The sequence below is a fragment of the Molothrus aeneus genome, chromosome 21 (assembly GCF_037042795.1).
Source record: "Molothrus aeneus isolate 106 chromosome 21, BPBGC_Maene_1.0, whole genome shotgun sequence".
In the NCBI taxonomy this organism is placed as follows: domain Eukaryota; kingdom Metazoa; phylum Chordata; class Aves; order Passeriformes; family Icteridae; genus Molothrus; species Molothrus aeneus.
The window spans coordinates 1,278,968-1,293,839 of record NC_089666.1 but is presented as its reverse complement, the minus strand read 5'-3'; the positions used below and the strand labels follow the sequence as shown (position 1 = coordinate 1,293,839).

General features: G+C 54.8%; 2 protein-coding genes across 2 annotated transcripts in view; one reads left to right on the top strand and one right to left on the bottom strand.

Annotated features, from left to right (window-relative positions):
- The first annotated feature begins 4,222 nt into the window (after positions 1-4,222).
- On the top strand, positions 4,223-8,437 carry HTR6 (5-hydroxytryptamine receptor 6). The gene is made up of 3 exons (XM_066564055.1): positions 4,223-5,579; positions 7,104-7,262; positions 7,505-8,437. The coding sequence occupies exons 1-3, from the start codon at positions 4,854-4,856 to the stop codon at positions 7,895-7,897; spliced, it is 1,278 nt and encodes a 425-aa protein (XP_066420152.1). The 5' UTR covers positions 4,223-4,853; the 3' UTR covers positions 7,898-8,437.
- A 2,277-nt stretch (positions 8,438-10,714) lies between these two features.
- The window catches only part of TMCO4 (transmembrane and coiled-coil domains 4), a 36,105-nt gene continuing 31,947 nt past the window's right edge, over positions 10,715-14,872 (bottom strand). The window contains exon 13 of the mRNA XM_066564054.1: positions 10,715-11,459. Coding sequence (XP_066420151.1) covers positions 11,127-11,459 — 333 coding nt within the window. The 3' untranslated portion in view covers positions 10,715-11,126. The remainder of the gene's footprint in view (positions 11,460-14,872) is intronic.

Below are 14,872 nucleotides of genomic sequence, written 5' to 3'. Positions count from 1 at the left end.
TGGTTCCCACAGCTTTGAGCCACGTTCCAGCTGGGAAAAGGAGGAGAGAGCTGCTGGGAGGAAAAGCGAGTCCAAATGCAGAGGGTATGGGCTGCATGTGCTGGGGGAGCCCGCCCGGCAGCCCTGGGTCCCTCCCGCCTGTGCGGGCGCTGCGGCAGCCCTGGGAGCACGGGTGTGACCGAGTCACAGGGGTCCGAGGATGAGGGAAGAGACCAGGATCTGACTCCATGTTTCAGAAGGCTTGATTTATTATTTTATGATATGTATTATATTAAAACTGTACTAAAAGAATAGAAGAAAGGATTTCCTCAGAAGGCCAGCTAAGAATAGAAAAAGAAAGAATGATAACAAAAGTTTCTGTCTCGGACAGAGAATCTGAGCCAGCTGACTGTGATTGGCCATTAATTAGAAACAACTCTATGAGATCAATTACAGACCCACCTGTTGCATTCCACAGCAGCAGATAACCATTGGTTACATTTTGTTCCTGAGGCCTCTCAGCTCCTCAGGAGGAAAAAATCCTAAGGAAAGGATTTTTCATAAAAGATGTGTGTGACACACGGGAGCCTCCGGGGCTGCTGCTGCCGCTGGGTGCCAGCCGCTGGGTGCCAGCCGCTGGGTGACAGCCGCTGGGTGACAGCCGCTGGGTGCCAGCCGCTAGGTGACAGCCGCTAGGTGCCAGCCTCGCTCCGCCGTGTCCCCGGCATCCCCGTGCTCACGGCCCCGGGATGCTCCGGGAGGCCGGCTCGGACAGCACCGGCCACCCCTTCGGGGGACGGAGGGGCACCGTGGCTGGAGCCTGCGGGCTCTTCCCAAGGGGGTTTGGATCGGGCATTCCATGTGCCCATGCAAACCTCTGGTCCCACTGATGCCAGCGTGGATGTGCCCTGAGCAGTGATCAGTGATGCTCCTTGGTCTGAGCCTGGCCCTGAAGGGGCCAGAGGCTGTGCTGGGCCAGCAGACAGCTCTGACTATCCCTCACTGAGCTCAGCTCTGACTGTCTCTCACTGAGCTCAGCTCTGACTGTCCCTCACTGAGCTCAGCTCTGACTGTCCCCTTTATTGAGCTCAGCTCTGACTGTCCCCTTTATTGAGCTCAGCTTTCACTGTCCCCTTTATTGAGCTCAGCTCTCACTGTCCCTCACTGAGCTCAGCTCTCACTGTCCCTCACTGAGCTCAGCTCTCACTGTCCCCTTTATTGAGCTCAGCTCTGACTGTCCCTCACTGAGCTCAGCTCTCACTGTCCCTCACTGAGCTCAGCTCTCACTGTCCCCTTTATTGAGCTCAGCTCTCACTGTCCCCTTTATTGAGCTCAGCTCTCACTGTCCCTCACTGAGCTCAGCTCTCACTGTCCCCTTTATTGAGCTCAGCTCTGACTGTCTCTCACTGAGCTCAGCTCTCACTGCCCCCTCCTTGAGGCTCTGGGGACTCTGCACAGGTTGGGAGAGCAGGTCTGTGCTTTGGGAAGTGGGAGAGGGTTTGCATTAGGCAGGAATTGCCACAGCAGAGGGGCTGGGCTGACCAGGGAGGGCCTGGCAGGGCTAGAGGTGCTCAGTGTGTTACTGTAATGTTTTAGGCTGTGAAGTGTCTTCCCAAGGAAGGGAGCTTTACCTGAGAGCCAGGCAAAGGTGGAGAAGCCTGTGGTGGTCACTGAGCACCATCACGGGGCCCCTTTGCTGGTGTACAGAGGAAACAAGCTGGATTCAGCAGGGGGCTGTTCCTGTAAACTCCAGGAGCTGCAGTTCAAGGTGTTTGGAGCAGGACGTCTCCACCTCCATTCCACACAAGCCGAGCTCCAGCAGAGGCAGGCAGTGAGGGCTGCTGTGCAGATGAAACCATAAACTGAGGCAGTTAGCCAGGCTCTGCCCAAATTCAAACACAGGGAGCCATCCCAGACACAGCCTGGAAGGACATCTCGAGAGAGCATTACAGGGTTGGATGTTTCTGTGCTCAGCCCTGGACTGCTGGAGACTCACTGAAGTCTCTCAGCTCCCAGTTTGACTCTCCCTGTCTCACTCTTTTTTTTTTTTTTTTTTTTTTTTTTTTGCCATGTTGACACTTGGATGGCTGTTGACAGCCTGGTTTTGCTTTCCCTGCTAGTGGTGCTGGAGAGCAGAGCTGGTGGAGTCCATGATCTCTGCAGATGTGTCCAGAAATGCAGCACAGGGAGAGAGCACAGACAGGCCAGGAGAGCTGCCAGCACAGAGAAGCTTTTGCAGGGACAATGGTAGGATTTGGTCTTCATTTTAAGGCAGTTTTTTTGAAACACATTTTGTTTCAATCAGTTCAGATTTGCTGCCCCAGCCAACACATCCAAACCAAATGTACAAAACCTCCCATGCATGGAGGATGTGCTGTGGATGTTGGGAAGAGGCTGCTCAGAGCAGCTGTGGCTGCCCCTGGATCCCTGGCAGTGCCCAAGGCCAGGCTGGGTGAAGCTCAGAGCACCCTGGGACAGTGGAAGGTGTCCCTGCCATGGCAGGAGTTGGGAATGGAATGAGCTCCACACCCAAACCATTCCAGGACTCCATGATTCTGATCCAGTCTCCCCCTCAGAAGCAAAAGGAGACAATCTGGGATGTTGCTGGTGTGCAGCAGGGCTGAGAAGGAAGGCTGGCTCTGCACTGGGACATCACTTCCTCCTTGTGCATCCAGCTGGGATCAATCTGAGCTGCTGCCTTCACTCACCCTGCCTGGGGAGGATGCTCAGGGTGGGCTCGGGGTGGGGTTTCTCTCTGCTCCCAGCACAGATGGGAGGTGAGGCTTTCCTGGGGCAAAGGCTTTGCTGAGGAAACCTCCTGCTGCAAACAGAGCCTCACACGTGGTGCTGCTTGGGGACTGCTGCCAGCACACTGTGACACGGAGGTGGCCAGGGAGGTTTGGCTGGGGGCATCCAGGGAGAGGGCCCTGGGCAGAGCCTGTCCTGGCACAAGTGGCAGCAGCTGTTTCCCAGTGGCAGCCTGACCCAGAGATCCTGGGGGGATAACTGTGTGTGTTTGGGCTGGGTCCCTGCCTTCCACCTCCTGAGCCTTGCTCACAGATGGTTTCCAGGCCTGGAATGCCCGTTCAGGCACTGGGAAAAGCACAACAAATGTGTTGGAAAGGTGACTGGAAAAGCAGGACGTGGTAAAGAGGCTGATTTCTGTCCCGGGGTGGGTGGCTGGGGGTGTGGTGTGCACAGCTGGCTCTCACCCACACATCTGCAGCACAACTGCCCAGGGAGGCGTGCCAAGGAAAGCTTTAGTGGGCATTTGGGGAGGGCAGGGCCTGGCCCTGGGAGCACAGGGTGGGTGCCAGGAGCACACCCTCAGCTCTGGTCTGTGCTGGAGCCACTGCTCTCAGCCCCAGTCTCCCCCAGCAGAAATCACAGCCACTGGTTGGGAAAACCCCACCTTTGGGCAGCTGGGTAATTAAAGAACCCCAAGCTGTCCCTGCCCAGCCCCCTGAGGTTTTGCCCTGAGTGTGGAGGTGGCAGTGTGGAATCCCCAGCAGCACACAGAGACTCAGAATTTGCTGTGGGGCCATCCAGGATTGCCCCTCAGGCAGGGAGCTGGGCTGCCCCAAGCCAATCCAAAACCCCCGGAGCAGAGGGCCAGGCTCTGCCTTGTCTCTGCTCCTCCATCCCTGGCTGCCGATTGCTGCAATATCTGCCAGTGAGTCCTCTGGCTGCTGCCTGAGGGCTCTTGTGGGCAGCTGTTTGTTGCTTTTTTATTTGACTTTGCAAAATTTTGCTTTTTATCGCCCAATGTGGAGGGTGGAGCCTGGAACTCGAGCTGCCAGCTGGGTTTGGCCACTGACCTGCTGGCCCAGGTGCCTCCAGCCAGGGCTGCAGCGCTGGCACAGATGGCAGGGATGGCAGAGCACGGGGCTGTCTCTTTAAGGCAGGAACGGGAACTCTCTGGCTGCCACTTTGTGGAGTTTAGCCCAGATCCCCGTTTTCATTAGCGCTTCCATTTCATCTCCTCCTCTCCCCCCCAGCCCCACCTCCTCGATCGGCATTTCTGCATCCTTTGTGTGCATCCACAGCAGCAGGTGAAAGTCGGGCTGGCACCTGCACACACCCACTCCCACCCCTCCCTGTGGGCTGGACGCTCCTCTGCCGCGGCAGAGATCCCTTCCATACTCCGGATCTTCCTCCTCCCGGGCGGGCTCGGCTGGAAGCATCCCGGTCCTCCTCTCCTGAGGCTGCTCTGCCGCTCCTGGCGGCTCCGGCTGCAGCGGCTGCAGCAGCGGAGGAGCTCCGGACCCTGGGGACAGAGCTCTGCAGGGAGCCCAACACAGCTGCGGGGCGGCGGCTGAGCCTCGGGGGGCCGGAGCATCCCCAGCATTTGGAGCATCCTGGAGTCCAGAGCATCCCCAGCGTCCAGGGTACCCTGGGTACAGAGCAGCCCTGGCATCTGGGATATCCTGGGATGCAGAGCATCCCCAGCATCTGAAGTGCAGAGCATCCAGAGCATCTCTGTGTTGTATTATTCCTTGGTCCGGTGCATCCAGAGCATCAGGGTATCCAGAGCATCCTGCCATCCCTGGCACCTTGGTTTCCCTGCCTTCCAGCTCGTCCCCAGCGTCCAGAAGCAGCATCCAGGGACACCCCAGAGCAGGGGGATTTACAGGAACTGCTGTGAGTAATGGGGAGGAAACCTTGCTGATCGGCTCCTGGGAATGTCACCCTGCCCTGAGTGCCAGTGAGGAGAGACAGTGGGGGAAGAGAGGGAGAGGAGGAGGAGAGGAGAAGGGAGGACAGACACAGAGCGGAGAGATGATCCTCCTTCCCCAGCCTTGGTGATGATCACGTAGCACGGGCCACGCTGGAGAAGGTGCCCAGCCCAGAGCCAGCCCTGCCCCCGGCTCCTGATGGAGGGGGACCTGGGGGCCCCCAATGCCAGCGTGCTGGGGGAGCACTCCCTGCTCGTGGGCAGCAGCTGGGTGGCCGCCTTCCTCTGCTTCATCATCCTGCTGACCACGGCGGGCAACTTCCTCCTCATCCTCCTCATCGTCACCCAGCGCTCCCTCCGCAACACCTCCAACTACTTCCTGGTGTCCCTGTTCATGTCGGACCTGATGGTGGGGCTGGTGGTGATGCCCCCGGCCATGCTCAACCAGCTCTACGGCCGCTGGGTGCTGCGGGGGGACTTCTGCTCCCTCTGGGCCTCCTTCGACGTCATGTGCTGCAGCGCCTCCATCCTCAACCTGTGCCTCATCAGCCTGGACCGGTACCTGCTCATCACGTCCCCGCTGCGGTACAAGCTGCGCATGACGTCCTGCAGGGCGCTGGCGCTCGTCCTGGCCGCCTGGACCTTGGCGGCGCTGGCCTCCTTCCTGCCCATCAAGATGGGGTGGCACGAGCTGGAGTTCCAGGTGCGGCCCCTGAACGTCACGGGCCGGGGGGACGAGGAGCAGTGCCGGCTGCTGGTCAGCCTGCCCTACGCCCTGGTGGCCTCCTGCCTCACCTTCTTCCTGCCCTCCGCCGCCATCTCCTTCACCTACTGCCGCATCCTGCTGGCGGCGCGCAAGCAGGCCGTGCAGGTGGCCTCCCTGGCCTCCAACGTGGCCACCACCGCCGACGAGGCCACGCCACAGGTAAGGAGCCCACAGGGACGTGACGCCTCTGGCGGACCCCACAATTTGGGTGCCTGGGCTGTTTCTGCCTCCTGGATGGCCTCGGGACTGGAGCCAGCTTTGACAACTGCAGGGAGGGAGATTTTGGGCAACATCCACCTCCCTGACATCCTCTGAGGTGCCCCGTGCCTTGTCCCAGCAATGGAGAGCTCTGAAGCTGCTCATGAGCACAGAAACAGTGTGAGCAGAAGCAGAGAAATAAATAAGATTCAGGTAAAAATGTTCAGCAGTGCAAAATAAACACAGTTTCCCCCCTCTCTTGACTGGCGTCATCCCCGAGGGGTTTAATCTTATCTGACTTTCCACTCATAAATCTTGGCCGTGGTGGGTGTGAGACATACGGGGGAGAAGGATTTTAACTAATAGCAAATGCCAGATTCCCGAGAGCACCTTATTTTGAACAGAAGCTTCTATTTTTGTTACCTGCTCTATAACAGGAGCTGCCAAAGCCCTCCTCGTGTGCTCGCCGGTGGAACCAGAGTGTGTGGGTTTTATAACAAAAACGTGGCTGCACTTGTTTGTATTTCTCCAGGAGAAGGTAATTGCCACTAAATCTAACAGCCTTAATTCCCTGTAATAGGCTTTATTGACCTCATATCCTACAGGGAAAAGGCAAACTTAATTGCCTTTAAATACCTTGATTGAGTTTATTCTCTCCAAGAGCAGAGCCAGAATCCGGCCAGCTCTCCCACAAGTGATAAGCTGGACCAGACTGTCAAAAGGAAAAGGAGAATTAAAGAATAAACACACAATATCATAAAGTGTTTATTTCCTCGCAGGATGCCAGGTTTTTGGACTCCACAGAATCAGGGGATGTTCAGGGCTTTGCTGTGCCATGCAAGAGCAGCATCCATCCCCCTGTCTTTCAGCTGAGGCCCAAAAGGTTCCTTGAAGACCCAAATTGGCTGAGGAACAAGGTGTCAACCAGGGAACCCTCAGATTCATCTTTTAACCTTTTTCATCTTCATCTAATTTTAGAGATTTTTGTTCTCTTTTTGGGCTGGAAGCTGAGTTGCAACTGGGCATAATTTAATTACAGGGGAGGGCTGAGATAATCACTTAATTTTAGATTGCAGGAGGGGACGGAGGGCTGGGTTATGGTGTTTGGAGGCTGAAATGTTTTATGTCCTCCTTTTAAAACCATAATTAGTTTGCTGCTGTAATCAGCAGCTGGAGCTGCCTGTTTAGGGCAGCTTTATCCTCACATGGACTGAGCTGGGTTTTTCTCCAAAGAGCAGCCTAATGACAAACACGCTATTTTACAGTAAATAAAATCATACCCTCAGTGTTGAGGGTTTCTGTTGCTTCCCCTTCCTAATTTGTGCTTCAGGGCTCGTAGTGTGTGCCCAGCTCCTGCCCCTCGAAGAAGGGAATTACTGGCAGGGGTTTTTGCAGGATCTGGAGCACCAAATGCCATTTTCCTTGAGCAGAGGGCAGTGCTGGTGCCAGGGAGAGCTGCCCACCACTGCCTGTCTCTGGCTGCAGGTCCCATGCGCCCCGAGCCAGCCCCTGGCCGGCAGCGAGAGCAGGAGGTTCACCAACAAGCACAGCAAGAAGGCTCTGAAGGCCAGCCTGACCCTGGGCATCCTCCTGGGCATGTTCTTTGTGGCTTGGCTGCCCTTCTTCATCACCAATGTAGCTCAGGTAAGAGCCTGTGGGGGCTTGATGTTGGGTTTCCAGAAGTTTTCCCTTTGGAATCCAGCTGGGTTCAATTGGAGGCACCAGAAGGTCTTGCTGGACCTCCGGGACCAAGGATGCAATTCCCCGGGGAGGAACAGCAAGGAAAAAACTCTTCAAAAGGGATTTGAAGGTTTCCTTTGAAAGGGGAAACCCCTCTGGGTTGGGGCTGAGGTGGGAGGCTGCTGATCCCTGCTGTGTCCCCCCAGGCAGTTTGTGACTGTGTCCCGGCCGGATTCTTCGATGTGCTCACCTGGCTGGGCTACTGCAACAGCACCATGAACCCCATCATCTACCCGCTCTTCATGAGGGACTTCAAGAGGGCCATGGGCAAATTCCTGCCCTGCTGCCGGCGCTCGGCGGAGCCCCGGCCCAGCGCCATCTCCCTGTCCATGAGGAACTCCAACAGCGGGGCCCGCGCTGCCACCTCCCTCAAGAACGTGCTCACCCTGCAGGCTGAGACCGACTCCATGGACTCCGGGGCCCCGGGCAGTGAGCCCAGGCTGCTCCCGGTGCCGCGGGGCCCTGGCGCTCGCTCCATCAGCCTCTGGGACACAGAGCCCCCGGGCACGGAGCTGCAGCTCGGCACCCCCGTGGCCTGAGCGGGCACACACAGCTCTGGGTGCTAGGAAGGATCCCTGGGGCCCAACACAAACCCTCTGGGAGCTGATTTGCCACGAGCCATCTCCCCAGATCCCTGTTCCAGCACACGGTGCAGCTCATGGAGGGGATGGTGGCCCTGGCACTACCACAAGGAGGATCAAACCCTGCAAAGCCAGGTGTGGCTGCTGAATTAACCTGCTTTGTCTCTCTCTTTCGTCCCTCCTGTGCTCACCATCACCATCCTCTAACCCTTCCTGTGGTCTTTCCATCTCTGGTGAGTCTGAACCTCAGATTCCAGACTCTGTGTCTCCCTAACCTCAAGCCAAGTCTTGGCTTTGCACACACAGAGCTCAGCAGATCTCCTCCAAGTGCACTGGGGGAAGTGGTGGAAAAACGTCCTGTGGCTCATGGGCAAGAGGTCTGGAGCTGCTTCAACAGGAACACTGAGGTTTGGGGCTGCTTCAGCCCATGAACATCACATCTTCCTGGAGCTGGGGCTGGATCTCCTCCCTGGAGCTGGGGCTGGATCTCCTCCCTGGGGCTGGGGCTGGATCTCCTCCCTGGGGCTGGATCTCCTCCCTGGGGCTGGGGCTGGATCTCCTCCCTGGGGCTGGATCTCCTCCCGGGAGCTGGGTCTGTCTCAGGTTGCTGTCACACAGTGCACTCCAGCTCAGCGGCCCCGCCGTGGTTTGTCACGCAGAGCTGCACTGTGGGGGCTGAGCTTGGTGCAGAAGGTCCAACACTGATTTCTGGATGTTCAGTGGGGGTGTGGGGTGTGACTCACGGTGGCTCCATGCGTGTCTCGCAGTAGCAATGGGATCAGCTCCTCCCACAGGATCCCCCCATCCCACAGTGCCCACTCCTGGCACACGACCATCTCGCTTCCCTCTGACAATCCATCACGTCCTTGATGGTGCAGTTAGAAATTACACTTTTTCCCCTCCTTCAGATAAGAATCTAAAGGAAAATTGTATTTTAAATGACAATGCCAGCCTCCTCCCCAGAGCCATAAGCAGAGGGAACACTGAGTAAATGTGACAAGTGGGTGCTTCAAAAAGTCAATAAAAGAAATTATTTTAGTAAATTCTTTCTCAAGTGCCTTTGGGCTGGAAGTTGGCTGCTGTGCCCTCCCTGGACCCTTCACTCCAAGTCTTCTGCCTAATTCCAAGACTGTTCTCCTGGAACCTCCTGATACCCAAATGGACACAGCATCCCTGGATACAGGATGCTGGAAGAAGCAGCCACATGCCAGGCCACTTTCAGTTTTCTTTCCATGTTGCCCACAGATGTTCCCGAAATGAACTGGAGTTTGTATGACCAACCCAGCATTTCTTTGCCACAGATCCCTTGGGAGCCAGGGATGAGTGACCAGGACACGCCAAGGGCCAAGCACAGGCTCAAACCTCAAACTGTTCAATGCATTTTGCCACAGATGGAGCTTGGGGCTGGTGTTGAGCACCCAGATCAAGATGTGCATCTTCCCATAATGGTTTCACATAAATACAAACTTGGACTACAACCCGAGTTAAAAAGGAGCAGAAAAAGGTACTGTGGAGTCTGGAAGTTTGTTAGGTACCAAATCAGCCTTGGGAGATGGACAGAAAGAGAGGGAGAGTCAACTCTTCAAGCCAAATGTTCAAAAGCAATAATTCCTTCCTGTCTCATGCAGGCAGTTCTGTGTAATTAGGTGTTTGCTTGTGGACAAAGCCTCGGATGAGCAGAGGAATCCCATCCCAACCCTGCAGCACCAACAGCAGCTGGCTGAACAGCCCCATCCCTGTGGGATCCCACAGCCAGTCCCTCCTGTCTCTGCAGCAAGGCACCCCTCCAGGGCAGAGCTGGGCAGGTCTGAGCCCCCTGGGATGCTGGATTTAGGGACAGGAATTGCCAGGCACTGCATCCAAACCACGGTGCTTTGCTGGGTCACAGCATCACCCCCAAACCCAGCCACGTCTGACTCCATGAGGAACGATCTGCAGGTAAGGTTTGCAGGAAGCTGGGAATGGGAGGGGGATTAACATGGCTGTTGGGTCAGTGGGGAGGAGGAGGGGGAGAAACCTGTGTGAACCAAAATTGGAAGGTACAATCCCAGTATTTTCCCTCTCATGAGTCAACAGGAGTCCCCAGATGGAGGTGGGAGAGTTTGAACCCTGCCTAGTGGCAAAGCATAAAACCCCAGAGGGGGGTTACCCTCCTGCCACACTCCTGCCTGATGCACTTGCCTGGGCTCAGCAGCAAAACTGGCCAGAAAAGGGGCTTTTATGGAAGATGTGGATCATTCCCACAAGGCTCTGGAGCTGTGCTGGCAGGGAATGTAGGGCTGGGTTCTTCCCTCTGCTCTGAGACTGGGGATGAAGAGAGTGGAGCCAACTCACTTTTATGGAAGGAGGCAGAAATCAAACAGACCCATGTTTATCCTGTGCCAAGTATTGGTTTTGTTCTAAGCCAATTAAAAATATGTCTGGATGGAGCTTTTAAGGCTGGAGATGTCTGTGGGACAGAAAAGGAAAGTCTCAGTGGGTTGCTGGCTTGGAGAATCCAGGATTTTCATAAACCATCCAAAACCCCCTTGGTTTTCCTGCTGCTTACCCCCAGGGTCCCAAACATGTTTCTAACAGGAATAGGGCCTCCAACACCCACCAACCTCAGCCTGGAGACAGGGAAACCATCTTGGAGATGGGAAAGTGCCCGAGCCCTGGCAGTGAACCTGCAGCAGGCAGGGAAGGAAGCCTGGCAGCCTGAGCCTTTCCCCTCCTGGTCAGCAGAGCTGGAGAGCAGATCCAGATCTGTCCAGAGTGGGGCAGGTAGAGCCTGGAACACATCTGAGATCCTCAAACCAGACTCATCTCCAGTGGAAAATGGTTTTAATTTCCTAATAATGAACCCTTCTCTGTGAAATGTTTAAAATCCCCTCAGAGCCACCTGCTTTCCCCAGTCACAGCAGGGACACGGTGCCGAGGGGTGCAGCTGCTTCCTGCAAGGATTTGGATGGGATCTGTCGGATTCCTTGGAGCAGTGCAGACTCCGGCAGGAATGTGCCCTCTCTCGCCTCGGGGAGGTGCCGTGGGCGGCTGCTCCAAGTGCTTTGATCCGGTGCCGTGCCAGGGCCACACTTTTCTCCGGAGGGGCTGGAAACTGCAGCTGCAGCTCCGCCAGCTCCATCCTCTGGGAATCCCCGAGCCACGGATGTGCTGACAGCGGTTTTTGTGCTGGCTGAGCAGCTCTGCCCTAATTTGCTCCCTTCCCCGCTGCCTGATCTTTGCTGTCTGTGCTGTGTGAGCAGTCTGGGCAGGGAGGAGAGGGTTCTCCCAGGGCAGAGCTGGAGGAATTCTGTCGGTGAGCACAGTCAGCTGGGAGAGCCTCACTCCCAGCCTCATCCTCCTCCTTCCTGGTGTCTTCCTCTCCCTGAGCCTCGCTGCCAGCTGCCCGCTGGGATTTCTTGGCTTGAGGGGAAAAAAGACTGCCACTGCCCCTCTCTTCCAGCTGGCAGTCCTTGGTTTTAATGCCCACAGCTTTTAGGATCGTGTCCATCTGCTTCATGTAGTCCAGGTGGCCCTTGACCTGCAGGGAACAAGGATCCTGTGAGGGGGAACCCACAGGAACCCAGCTCAGCCAAATCCTTCATCCCAACAGCCACCACCACCGAGAGACTTGGGTTTGGCTCTGACAGATGGAAAGAATGAGGTTGGAAAAAATCACAGAATCATAGAATTGTTAAGTTTGGAAAAGATGTTTATGGCCATCAAGTCCATCAGGCTGAGGCCACCACTAACCCATGTCCTGAAGTGCCACATTCACGTGTTTTTCGAACATTTCCAGGAGTGGTGGAATCACCACTGGGTAAGTGTCCATTGACCAGCCTGAAGTGGCTGCAGTGTTTGGGGCACTCTGGTGCTGGATGACTTTTCCTCTGAGAGGTTTAAAAGCCTGGGCCTGGCTGAGTTCCACCCCCCAAATCCCGGGTGCCAGGAGGGTAAAGGAGGAGCTCTGCTGTGGGGAGAGACACCCAGGCAGGAGAGTTCTCTTAGTTCAGTTGCCTGCTCTTGCAAAAGGTGTCCTCCAGGTGCCTCAGCTCCCTTGTAAAAGCCAAGATTATCTTATTTAAATTAAAGCAGAGTCATTAAAGCTCACACAACTCCCAAGCTGAGACTCTCAGCTGGGAGCTGCACCGATCCATCCTGCCCTGCATAAAACTGGGAGCCCAGGAGTTATGGGTTCATATACCAATTAAAGGTCAATGGTATGTGTAAAAACCCAGGCAGTTTTATTGTAAAATGAATTCCACGACAAGATAACCCCTTCTGAGAAGGATACTGGAAAGTTTCCTTCCAGTCAGGGCACAGGAGGAGAGGAAATCTCCTCTGCATGTGATTGTTCTTGATGCTAAAGGCCACGTGGCTGGAGAGGCTGAAATTCCTTCTCCATTCCAGGTGTCCCAAGCACTGATGTACCAACAGCATCCCCAGATACTTCAGCCTCTCTGGTAAATCCAATTTTTAGCAGTTTAAACCTTCCTGACCCAGCCAGAGATCTGTCTTGGCCTTTTATTTTTCCAAGCCTTACTGGTAACTAGGGAATTTCCACCGCAGGGAATACCCATAACCTCAGTCCAGGATTCCTGCTTCTCAGACACAGGGATGACACCTCCAGGAATGGATGATGATGGTAAGAGCTTTTCACAGAGCTCTGTACAGACCCCAGCCCTGGGCCCTCTGCTCATCTCCTGCTTGCTCCTGCCTGGTGCCAGAGCAATCCTTCAGCTGCCCCATCCCTGGCAGTGTCCAAGGCCAGGTTGGACAGGGCTTGGAGCAACCTGGGATCGTGGAAGGTGTCCCTGCCCATGGCAGGGGGTGGCACTGGATGGGTTTTAAGGTCCCTCCCAATGCAAGCCACTGTGGGATTCAGGGCTGTGTCAGCACCAGGGTTCCCAGCACACCTCTCCCAAAGCTAAAGACAACCTTTTCCCCACAGATCCAACCCCCAACCCCCTGAGCTGTTTGTGTGAAGCAGCTTTGGAAGGGCACATTTGGCTGCACTGAGGGCTTGGAGCAAACGGAAGGATTTAATCAGCAGATCAGGAATACAAATATGTGACTTGAATCAGTCCAGATGGCTCAACAGGCTCTGGATGTTTTGAACAGATTAGTTAATTAAAATAATTAACCATGGAAGGGCTGGGAGCTGTGGACATTGTCCCCTGGAAAAGTACAACCCTTTTACTTCTCACTCAGGGGGGCTGTAGGAAGGAATGAGCATGGCCTTGGGCAAAGTGGGCAGAGACAGGAAGGAATTGGAGTTACTGAGAGCAGGGGCTGAAGGCTCTTGGTTTGCTGCATTCAGAACCTCTCCAGTCACACCACTTGCCTGCCCTGCCTTGGGAATGATCAGCCTGCTGTTACTGAGTCATTAGTCAGAGAGAACAAATTTCCTCTGCCACCCTAAGGACTGATTTTCATTACTCCTCAGTATCCAGCAGCTTCCACTAAAACAACAGGGAATTCCTCTTCCCTGAGCACCATGATCCCTGAGAGATGCTGGGTATGAGCCATTCTGAGGAGCTCATGCAGCTGAAGGAAAAGCTGAGACCTCGTGAGAGTCTGTCCCTCTTGCAGCTCTGCTCAATCTCTTCCAAGGAAACTCACAGCTGTCTCTAGGATAGCAGAGGAGAGGATTCCATAAACCTGGACCAGAGTAACCCCTGAGAAGTGTAAGAGGAGGGAGGACTCTTCTCTGCTGCACTGAGCCACCAGCAAAAGAACAGCAAACAAATTGCCTTGCCTCTTTAAAGGCATCCTGGTGGGAAACCCCAGCAATTCCAGCTCACTAAAGCCTGTTTTCATCTTCAATCTGAAAGCCTGAATTCCTCTGCTGGGCAGGTGGTGCTGGAGATGGGAGGGGAACACCTACAACATTGTCAATAAAAACTTAAAAGGCAAATAAAGAACTATATTTATATTGGTCAGAACAAAGTGCAGGGGGAATTTAGGACAAAAGGAAGTGTGCTTGCACCAGAGCAAATACATTTTTGCTTGTTTTAAGGAAAGCAGTGGGGTGAATTTATTGGGATTGTTTAGGTGACTTGCCCCAGACATATTTGGTTGATTGGTCCCAGTCAGCCATTTGACTTTATGGTTGCTTTGACTCACTGGGAGCCACGAGGCAGCTGCCTCTGGCACTGCTGCTGCAGGACTCCAGTGCCACACTGGGGATCTCCAGAGGACAGAGCTGATGGCTTTGCCCAAGGGGATCCATCAGCCAGTCAGCTCAGCATGTTTGGAAAGGTTTTCAAGTGCAAATCCATCCCAAAGGATCAAAAAAGTCCCTGAGAACAATCAGCTGTGATGATTAAACTGCCAGGGCAGTGTTTTTGTTGGATACAGAGGATTAAGAATCCTGGTTTCTCTCTGGTTTGACTGCCAGGAACCCAGCATGTCCTGGAGTGGGTGCTGCCAAGGGAAGGGCAGAGGAAGGACAAGGAGAAAGGAGACATTGCCCGGGATCCTGGAACACCATTGACTCAGGCACAGGCAGGACTCAGTCACAACACTGATATCACAACCCTGGTACCACAACACTGATATCACAACCCTGGTACCACAACACTGATATCACAACCCGGGTATCACAACACTGGTATCACAACACTGATGTCACAACACTGGTATCACAACACTGATGTCATAACAATGATGTCACAGGGACAAGCTCAGTACAGCAAGATAACACTTCATTGCTCACTCCAGAGTCAAGAACCTTCAGATCCTGTCCAGTGTCCTTCAATAAAAGCTCCTCCACCCATTCCAAGCAGCCAACACAGGAGTGCACATGGCTCCAAATGCTCTGCAGGGCTATGGAACTGCCAGAGCTCAGCTGAGTGTGCCTCACCCCTCAGCTCCCTGGGGCAGGGCAGCTCAGCTGGGCCTTCCTCCTGCTCCCCCTCACCAAACCCCCCTGGATTCACAGGGAATCACTAT

Coding starts and splice junctions, on each gene's coding strand:
- HTR6 (XM_066564055.1), top strand. CDS start 4,854: ATGGAGGGGGACCTGGGGGCCCCCAATGCCAGCGTGCTGGGGGAGCAC. Junction 5,580..7,103: donor CCGACGAGGCCACGCCACAG/GTAAGGAGCCCA, acceptor CTCTGGCTGCAG/GTCCCATGCGCCCCGAGCCA. Junction 7,263..7,504: donor TCATCACCAATGTAGCTCAG/GTAAGAGCCTGT, acceptor GTGTCCCCCCAG/GCAGTTTGTGACTGTGTCCC.